The 10624-nt window shown below is 31.0% G+C and overlaps 1 protein-coding gene across 1 annotated transcript in view; it reads left to right on the top strand.

Annotated features, from left to right (window-relative positions):
• Tmem168 (transmembrane protein 168) overlaps positions 1-10624 on the top strand; it is a 39735-nt gene that overhangs the window by 17778 nt on the left and 11333 nt on the right. The window contains exons 3-4 of the mRNA XM_010603659.2: positions 5894-6036; positions 8163-8437. Coding sequence (XP_010601961.1) covers positions 5894-6036; positions 8163-8437 — 418 coding nt within the window. The remainder of the gene's footprint in view (positions 1-5893; positions 6037-8162; positions 8438-10624) is intronic.

Raw genomic sequence — 10624 nt, forward strand, 5'->3', positions numbered from 1 at the left:
GAATGGTGAGTGTTTTGATCATGACTTGAAAGCCCAGCTCAATAGAAAACTGATATCTAGTAACTACTTAGATTCAAAGGACATTATATTCAGTTTCTGCCTCCTCTGAAATTTAACTCACATCTTAAAAGTTGATAGTAATTTGAAGAAACAAAGGGAGAGAAACACCTATACTGATGGGTTTTAATCAAATGAGTTGATCTTGTTAGAATGAATTGTTTAAAGTCTAATGAGTACTCCAAAATCAGAAATTACTTCTGAGTTGAATCTGTGGTTCGCAGACCAATACTTAAGATTTTTTATGTATTTCTGCTTTTAAAAATTATGATGGCATAAAATTCTGTTTTCTAAGTTTTAATATGAAAAGCAAATAGAAACAAATCATCTGGTGTCTATGAATTGTAATCAGTAGACCTCTGAATACTTTTTAGTATTGTATTGAACAGTGAGTGTATTACTATCAGTGTTGTCTAACTGGGTAGTTATTGAATAACATCAATATCCAGTAACATTTTAAATGGAATTTAAAGTTCATTAACTAGGTTTTATGGTTTATATCCAGATGTCCTCCAAGAGCCTCATGCACACGTAGGTGGGCTTTTGGAAGGTGACTGGCTAATGAAGGCCACAGCTGGCTTGCTGTTAGGAGATGGGGTCTGGCTGGAAGAGGTGGGTCACTGCAGGTGTGACCTGGAAGGGTTCTTTTCTAGTAACTCTTTGGAAAAATTATTTTATACACTTGAACTTCTAATTTTTACTTCTTACTTTTAACAGCTATCTTGATTTTATAAATAATGTGCAAGGATTTTTTAAAATGGGGATGCTATTTTCTAATAATTATATTTAAAAAAAATCTTCTATCTGCCTAGGATTTAGCTCAGTGGTTCTGCCGCCTGCCTCACAAGTGCAAGGTCCAGAGTTCAATCCCTGGTAAAAAAAAAAAAAAAAAAGAAAAGAAATCCTTGATCTGTATGGCATAATAATGACCAAATAAACTGGCTTGTGCAGTACTTTAGTATACTAGTTTCATATGGCAGGAATGTTTAAGTGTATCCCTTTAGATGGCAGTGTGCCTTCCTTTAGAATCATTGCTATTATTTGTTACATTCATAGCTTCTGCACACATCTTCTTATCTAGCCCCTGAAGGCATTTTACCTTGCTTTAAATTATAAGATAGTAATTTAATTTCTTATATTGTTGTTTGGGTTTTAAAAGTACTAGTTATGTAAAGTTAAAAGTAGAAATAATAAAGTCATAATATTGTTCATGTCATTTAGTTATGTTGTATGAATGTCTATTAGTAATACTTTTGTGCATGAAGTTAATTGGTAAAGGCATTTTCAGTTATAATGGAGAAAAATATGTAATGGATATTGAAAAGAAAGTCTGAAATGTATATCTCTATATTTCAGACCTACAAAGTAACTGACTAATTTAGAATTGTATAGTAATGTTTGGAGAATTATACAAAAGTTGTAAACTCTGTCATAAAAAGTTGATTTTGTTTGTATAGTTTAAATTTTAATTAAACCAATATAAAAGCTATATAAATTCTCTGGAATTTAAGAATTAAAAAATATATGTTCAACAAATTAAATAAGAACATATAGTGTTTATACTAGAAATATATTTTAATACTATTAACCTGGCAAATGAAATCATGTAAATATATTCACATTAGTAGCCTGGAAATCACAATTAGTTAGAAAATATAATGGGAGTGATTTAATTCATAAGAACAACAGAAATATAAAATGCTTTGAAACAAGTTTTAAAAGAAACTTATGACACTTTTATGAAGAAATACTATAAAACTCCACTGAAGGTTATAAAAGAGACTTGAATGAATAGAAAAATATCCTATACCTACTGGCGTAGGAAGATTCAGTGCTATATTCTATGGACATTTGTTAGAGAGGAAATAGTTTTTAAACCTGAGCTACACCTGATTCCCTCAAAAGGAGCAAAAACTAAAGCCCAGGTCTTCTACAAGTGGGGTCATTGGTAAAGTACTTCCCTTTTTTTTATTCATTAATTTTATTAATTTTAGGTATATGGTATGATGACATTTATCATTGGGAGTTTGTACCTTTACATGATACATCTTGGTTCTTAGTTTTTGCTTTCCATTTTAAACTGACATATTGAGACAAAATGGTGGAACCATGTATATACATATATAATGGTCCTCTCTTTTTAAAGAAATTTGTATTTTATGAAACGTTAAAATTTCATAAATAATAAGAGAACAGTAGTTACTGCACTGTGCTATCTTCAAAATAGTTACTCAGAGTACAAGACTTAAACCAAAAAGATTCTTACAAGAAAGAAACAGATAAAGAAACTCTTGAATTTGCATTCTAACCTTATGCCTAATAATGGGCTAACCTAGATTAAGTGACCAAACATAGATTTACATGTGTAGACTGTTTTTTTGGTACAGAGTGAGAGACAGATCAAGTAATTTAGTACAGCCATTTTGGAAATCAGTATGGAGATTTCTCAATCTGAAAATAGAAATTCTATTTCACCCAGCTATGCCTTTTCTGACTTTCTTCCCAGAAGAACTAAAGTCATCCTACCACAGCAGTATAGTGGTAACTTGGTTCACAAATACTTTTGTTTGCAGAAAATTTGGTTTAAAAGCAGAAGCAGTTGGCAAAATTTTTTTTTTTCTTTGTGAACTCTGCATCAGAGGACAAACATCACTATAGCCGTCTTTCCCACATGAACGTGACGTGGCTATTTCTTCCGGAGTTGTGGAACAAATTAAGTTTATGAACCATGGTACCAATGTACAGTATATGCATGGCCATGTGTATACTAGCACAACTCACAATAGCTAAATCATGGAAATGGCCTATATGCCCATCAACAGGTGAATGGTTGAAGAAAATGTGGTATTTACACACAATGGAGTGCTACTGAGCCACAAAAAAGGACAATTATGAGTCATTTGTAGGAAAATGGATGGATCATGAGATCATAATCTTAAGTAATATATGTCAGTCTCAAAATTAAATATCCCATGGTACAGTTTAACAAGTTCACAACGAGGTCATATATACATGATTGTCCCATCAGATGGCTTGTACCACTAGTGATTTGAGCTGATGGCAACATGTTAAAGAGCAAAATAATGAGACATGTTAACAACTAGGGAGCTGGCTCAGTAGAAATGGAAAAGAAATCTGGGAAGGAAGGAAGAGAGGAAATTGGGGGTGATAGTAAAAATTATCAAAATGTGATATATGTATGTATCAAACCCCCAAGCTGAGTATAATTGCTATGTATCACAAACATATACTAATTAAACAAAAGATATGTAGACTACCCCAAGATATGCAGATATATCCCCAGTTTTCTAGACAAAACAGAAACTCCTCCAAAAAAGAGGCATCATTGTCCTAGACCTAAGGTGAATCATGTAATAATGTTGGTTTTTTAAAATATACAATGTTCAGGTCACATTCAGATATACACATACGCACACAGTGTTTAATTCAAGAAGCAGCAGAAAAAACAAAAATCTTGAGTTATAGGAATTATCAAAAAGCAAGAAAGCTGCCATGCTTTTCTTAAGTTGAAAAAATAAAAAGCAAAGATCAGCAAATAATAGTAGGAAACTGGAAACTATAGTGACAAGGCAGATTTGAAAAAGAACTAAGTAGTATAATTGCAAAGTCAAATATCTGAAGTTAATATAGTATACAAATATGTTAGACAAAGCTGAAATGAACAATGGTCCATCATAAGAAATGCAAAAAGGAACATAGAAGAGGAAAAATGGAAAATAATGAACAGAAAGAAACGGAAAGATTGAATACAGTGAGGAGATCTCATCTGTCTTTGACTAGACTCCCATGAAGAAAGGAAATAAAGGCCAAAGGAACTACATGAAAGATATACAAAGACAGTCCCCAACAGGTCCATGAATACTTCATTTATAAAAAAGATGGCATTGTTGATAATGTGGAATGTGTAATATTTTCAATAATTGGTGCTTGGACAATGGAGTTTTCAGGTAGGAACAAAGTTGTGTGATTATAAACAAAAATCGATTGCTTGTAGATCTAAATGTGAAGAGCAAAACGTTTAGAAGATAATGTAAAATATCTTGTGTTTGGGTACAGGGAGATTTCTTTCAGAAGACACAAAATTACTATAGTTAAGAACTATGTTAATCAAAAAACAACATTAAGGAGTCATACAAGGGGAATAATATTTGCAATATATCCAACAAACAACTTTTTTCTTTTTTCTTTTTTGAGACAGGGTCTCACTTTGTAGTTGAGACTGACTTGGAACTCACTATGTAGCCCAGGCTGGTCTCAAACTCACAGCAATCCTCCTGCCTCAGCCTCTCGAGTGCTGGGATTACAGGCGTGCACCACCACGTCTGGCTCCAACAAACAACTTTTATCTAAGATATATTGAGACCAAAACAAAGCTGTAATCATGGAGAAAAAGGCCATTCCTGTAATAAAGTGGACAGAATGTTTTAACACTTTAACAAAGGCGGAATTCAAATGTTAAAAGTATTTAACCTCATTAATAGAGAACTTGATATTTATTATAATTTTGTTTATAAAATGACAAATTATATTCAATCTAATTGCCAATAATAGAATGCCTTTTGGTCTTAATTTAGAATTATGTTAATAGGCTTATAATATATACAAAGTTTACAGAATATCCCTTTTTGTTAAAACTACGTACACCTATATGAGTGTTTGTGATAATATATTCACAGAGTAAAGTCTAAATACTAATTCAGAAAGCAGCTGCATATGGTTGATGGCACTTAAATTTAATCATATCTTTTTTTACTTTTTTATGTTTTCCAATGTTTCTAAAATGAGCACGTATGTTTTTTACTAAATACATAATTATATGTAATGTGTATTATATAATTGATAAAATAATTATCAAAATATGACTATATCCATTTTTAATACAGCAGCCTGTTTTCTATTTTTTATTATAATTTTCATCAGATGAATCACTCCTTAGTGTTAGACATGTACTTAACATAGAGAAGTACAGCAGTAAAATAATGTGGATTAGTATCAGTCTAAAGAAATAGTTCAGGACTGAATGAACATTATCTTTCCATTTTCTTTTCACTTAAATTGGTCCTTTTTTTAAAAAACTGTAATTAATCTTGCTTTTCTTTTTTCCTATTTTCTGTAATGGTTTTAGGATATTTAAATGTCCTTAATGTTTTCTGCCTTTCCCATTTTTGTTACAGTATTGAATTGAGAGACAGAGTTTAGAGCTTTTCATAGATACATTATAAAAATTTAAAGTAGATTGTCATAATTGATTTTGTAATCTTTAGGATCTTAAATTTCCTTAAGATTTTTTCTTACAATTTCTGGATTCTTTTCATTAAAAATGGACTTTCTTGGGCCGGGAATTTAGCTCAGTGGCACTGTGCATGCCTCACAAGTGCAAGGTCCTGATTTTTATCCCTGGTACCAAAAAAAAAAAGTAAAGAACAAGAAAAGAAAACCTCTTTAAAATAATGAACGTGTTAACTTGAAGAATAACATAAGACACGTGGGTTTAACAAGGAGATATGTTTTGGGGGCTTTATTGCATGTTTTGTTTTTAGTTTGTAGGGTGTATTCCACAAATTTCTGAAATATGGTATGCTGTGTTTTGCCACCATATCTAAGAAACTTAAGAGATACATTTTAAATTCATTGTACTAGTGAGCTCATTTATGGATATGGATATGCTTTAATTTATAATAACATAATTGTTTTTGGATTATTCCTTTTATGCTTCTTGGAAGTAGGGGTAAAAACTGTGAATCAACATGCATGTATGTAAATATATACATACATTCATATGCTACATAAAAATATTGTTGTGGATTTCTTTTAGCCAACAAGTGGAATCTTCTTGAGCATGTTTCTTATTGTTTTGCCGTTGGAATCCATGGCTCATGGACTCTTCCATGAATTGGGTAACTGTTTAGGAGGAACATCTGTTGGATATGCTATTGTGATTCCCACCAACTTTTGCAGGTACTGTGGTGTAGTATAGTTAGTGATAGCTACTTGAAGCAGTAACATTTTTTTAAATAAAGATTGTAAGCATACATGACAAGAAGAAATGAAGATACTAAATAAAAATTTCCAATATACGTATATATGACAGCAAAAGAAGGATGTGAAATAAACAAAAATTTATGCAACACAGACTGATAATCCAAATACATTATTATTTGATATGATCTTCAAACATTATATGTTCTTTCTCATTTTCTTTTTGTATAATGTTTTTGAAATATTGTATTTACAAGTGAAACAAAGTATATTATAGTTGAGAAACTCCTCAAAATTTTATGATTTATAAACTCCTTGGTTGTATTAATTTGATAAATATCATATGCTTGTTGATTGTATCACTTACATTTTCTAACAAAACTTCCCACATAAAAGAAATATAATTATATTTAAATTCCAAAACCAACTAAAAGAGTTCACATTTTTAAGATCAGATTTTTCTGTTTCTTTTTTATTATATCCCGTACTTGTTTTTATTATATTTTTATATGCATAAATAATAGCATTTAACACCAATACATATGTAATATTCTTCCCAAATGACTATGAATTAAATCAAGCATCTAATTTAGAGAAATAATAAGGTTGCCAGAGAAACTATCAATATGCCAAATGTGCAAAATCCTACCACATTTATGACCATGTTTCTCATTTAATAGTGCACACATGTGTGTAAAAACATACCCCCCACACATGTGCACCACACATATTTTCTACAACACAATATATACTTTGCTATAATAAAACAGTGCAGTGATGTGTGGAACATTTTAATATATGAGTATAAAAATACCTTTTTTAGAATTTTAATTTTTCAAAATTTAATATTTGATTGAATTTTGTTATACTAGGCTCTTAGAAAACTTCATATGTCCCTTCAAAAGTAATGGAAATCTGTATAAAACTATACATATTGCTACATTTTTATTTTTTATTGTTAAATATCTATAAAATAGAAAAAATAATTCTTGCTATTAATGAATTCTTATGACCAACTTGCCAACATACTTTTTATGGGAGGAATATCCTAAAATTATCTAATTTCAATATTTGACAAATTCTTTAAATAAATTTGTAATAAATATTTTCCTCCATGTTGCAGAATTGGTAAAAATTGGAGATTCTTCTGAGAAGTAAAAAAAAAAGAGACTTGGGAAAAATCTCAAAATAAGATATGGAAATTTTGCAGAAAGAATACATGAAAGAATTTATGCACAATCAAATTTTTGTTCCATTGTAATTTGTTTATTTTGTATTCATTTATTTTTCTTGTCTGTTAAGTGTTACAAATAAGGAACAAAATATTTTAAAGAAACTAAGTGTTCTTAGACTAGTACATAGTAAATGAACCAAAATTTTAAAGTTTTCAAAATTCCTGATAGAAATTTATTTTCTGAATAGGAGTGATGACTTCCCCCTCCAACACTGATGGTATTTTGTTTCTGCTCATATAAAACATGATATAGCATCTGTGCTATAATACCGTTTGTTCCAGGATCAAACTGAGTCTTTAGTTAGTGCTCAGAAGTATAAGGCAATAGGTGTATTAACAATTAACAATTGTTTCAAAATGACATTTATTAATAGATAATTTCTTCCATCTTTTATATGCCTTAATAAAGCTTGAGCCAACTTCATAAAGATTTTTCAACACAGAAATTAAATATATCATTAAAATGTTTCTTCTACATTTTATGTGGTAACATTTTTTCTCGAGAATAAGTTACAGTTCTTAAAATATGTAGTATGATCTTGCTTTTACAATGTCTTGTTCAATATCTGTCAATTGATTAAAAGAATAAAAATTAGAAAGAACAAGTAGTATTATCTACATTTTGGAGATATTCTCCTAGCTTTTAGTTTAGTTATTGCTTTATTGATAAATATCATTTTTAAAAATCAAGTTTTGATTTTCCAAGCTTAACTCTTAGCACTATAGACATTTTAGGAAAGATGATTTTTAAAAATCCTTCCATTTAGATAGCAACTATTATTATGATTCTTATTTATTAATGACACATGAGAATATTACATTGAATAATACTTTTTAAACACCAAAATAATAGTTTTTTCTTCTTCTTCAGTCCTGATGGTCAACCAACACTGCTTCCACCAGAACATGTACAGGAATTAAATTTGAGGTCTACTGGCATGCTCAACGCTATCCAAAGATTTTTTGCATATCATATGATTGAAACCTATGGATGTGACTATTCCACAAGTGGACTATCTTTTGATACTCTACATTCCAAACTGAAATCTTTCCTTGAACTTCGGACTGTGGATGGACCTAGACATGATACATATGTTCTCTATTATAGTGGACACACCCATGGCTCAGGAGAGTGGGCTTTAGCAGGTAAATCACCTTTGGCGATTTCACTATTGTGTTTAGTGTTTTGTTTTGGTACCAGGGATTGAACTTGGGACCTTGCACTTGTGATGCAAGAGGTGGAACCACTAAGCTAAATCCCCAGCCCCAATTTCACTATTGTGAAAATACACATTTTGTAGAAGTCTTCTCCCTATAGACAATAAATTTTCTAGTTTATTACTTCATAGTGCCCAAGAATATATATGACTATATTTTTGCTCTCCCATACCTATTTAATATAACTCTAATAATCAGTACGGTTTTGGAGATTATGTTTCATAGTAATTAGAAAAAAATTTGCTTGATTTGAGATGTTTCATTTCGGTTTCCTTTTAAAGTATTTTCAGAAGTATTAAACACAGAACTTTTTAGAAGCTGCTAAACTTCAACTAGTATTTCTAAATCTTTAAATGTTATAAATGTATATTTCAGTAGGCCATGTGTAGTTTTTACTTGGGTTAGAAAGCTCACTAAAATTTTTTTTCAAGATAGGACAGGGTCTTGCTATATAGTCCAGGCTGGTCTCCAACTCACTTTCCTCCTACCTCAGACTCCTAAATATTGGGATTTTAGGCAGTGCCACCATGCTCAGCTCCTCACCAAAATTTTAAACTGCAGGCATTGTTATATAGTAGGAGTAATGCAAAGTAATGAGACCTGACTCATGTTCTCATTGCCTCTTTTATAGTTTTCTCATCCGTAAAATGAGTGGGCAATGTGGAAATGATCACTGAATTTCATTGTAAAGTGTGAAATTGTAAAGGCTGGAAGTGGTGGCAAATGCTTGTATCTCAGCACTTGGGAATTTGAAGCAGGAAGGATTGCTGTGAGTTCATGGCCAGCCTGGGCTACATAGTGAGTTCAAGGCCAACTTGAACGACATAGAAAGACCCTGCCTCAAAAATGTAAAATACAATTAAATTTTATTGCCTTACTGTGGATTTTTTAAAAATGCTTTTAATCTGTTGAAAAAAAAAACATAGAATAACTTTGGATTATATACATTATGGGGATAAAGAAAACACTGCCAAGAAGAAAATGAAGTCTCTCTTAATAATACTGTATATAAACTTGTTTGTCAGTCCTCTCAACTGCAATAGAGAACCCATAAGTCAAGGATTTTGTTTTATAAATTATTATGTAGAGCAGTCTGGAAAATAAATGGGATCCTTGTTATTTATAGGTGGATGAAATCATTGAATAAATCATGAAGCAAGGGACATAATTATTTTAGATTAGAAATAATTCATTTAGATTTAGTTATATCCTATCTTTTCTATAAAAAAATTTAGGTGTTTTAAACCAAAAGCACACAATATAATAGTAAAATAGCCAAAATATAAGTAGAAACATATTTTTCAGGTCAAAGAAACATAAATATAAAAAGCATAGCGGCAGAGTTGGCAGTGTAAAAACTCCAGAAGGAAACAAACTTAAGGTTAAAGCAGAGATGACTTTAAACCAGCATGACCTCACTGATTTCATGCCAACTCTATAACTAGGGTTTTCTCATAAAGAAACATATATTTTTGCAATTTTTCTATTTTTAAAATAAATATTGAATAACTCAAGGACTGATTAGAAGGAGTAATCTAATATTTACTAGGCACATTTTAAGCCTCAGGTACTGTGCTTAGTACTGTGTAAACAGTATTAGATTTAATGTTTTTTTTTTTCAGCTTTAATTGAGTTTATTGGTACATTTTAGGGATACGGTACAGTTACATTCATTGTTGGGATCTTGTACCTCTACATGACAAGTCTTGATTCTCATTTTTTCCCCTTACCTCTGCCCTCCCTTCACCCCTTCCTCCCCTCCCCATCTACAAACACTTTATTTTCATCTTTTCATTCTCTCACATTTTTTTCTTTTCCCTTTTTACTCTTTCCCTACCCATCCCACCTTCCCTACACCTTTAGCTCCTTTCTTCCCATTTCTAAATGTCAGTAATCTTATTAGAATCTTATGCATTGTTGCAGATTATTTACACCAGGGAAACTATTCGGTATTTACACATGTGTGACTTATTTATTTCACTTAGGAGTGTATCTTCAATATGTATCCATTTTCCTATGAATGAATATTTTCTCATTCTTTATGGCTGAGTAATATTCCATTTTATAGAAAAGCCACAACTTCTTTATCCAGTTTCCAACGGATGGGCAAATAGG

Source organism: Fukomys damarensis, unplaced genomic scaffold, assembly GCF_012274545.1.
Source record: "Fukomys damarensis isolate Sample0158 unplaced genomic scaffold, DMR_v1.0_HiC HiC_scaffold_4, whole genome shotgun sequence".
NCBI lineage: Eukaryota > Metazoa > Chordata > Mammalia > Rodentia > Bathyergidae > Fukomys > Fukomys damarensis.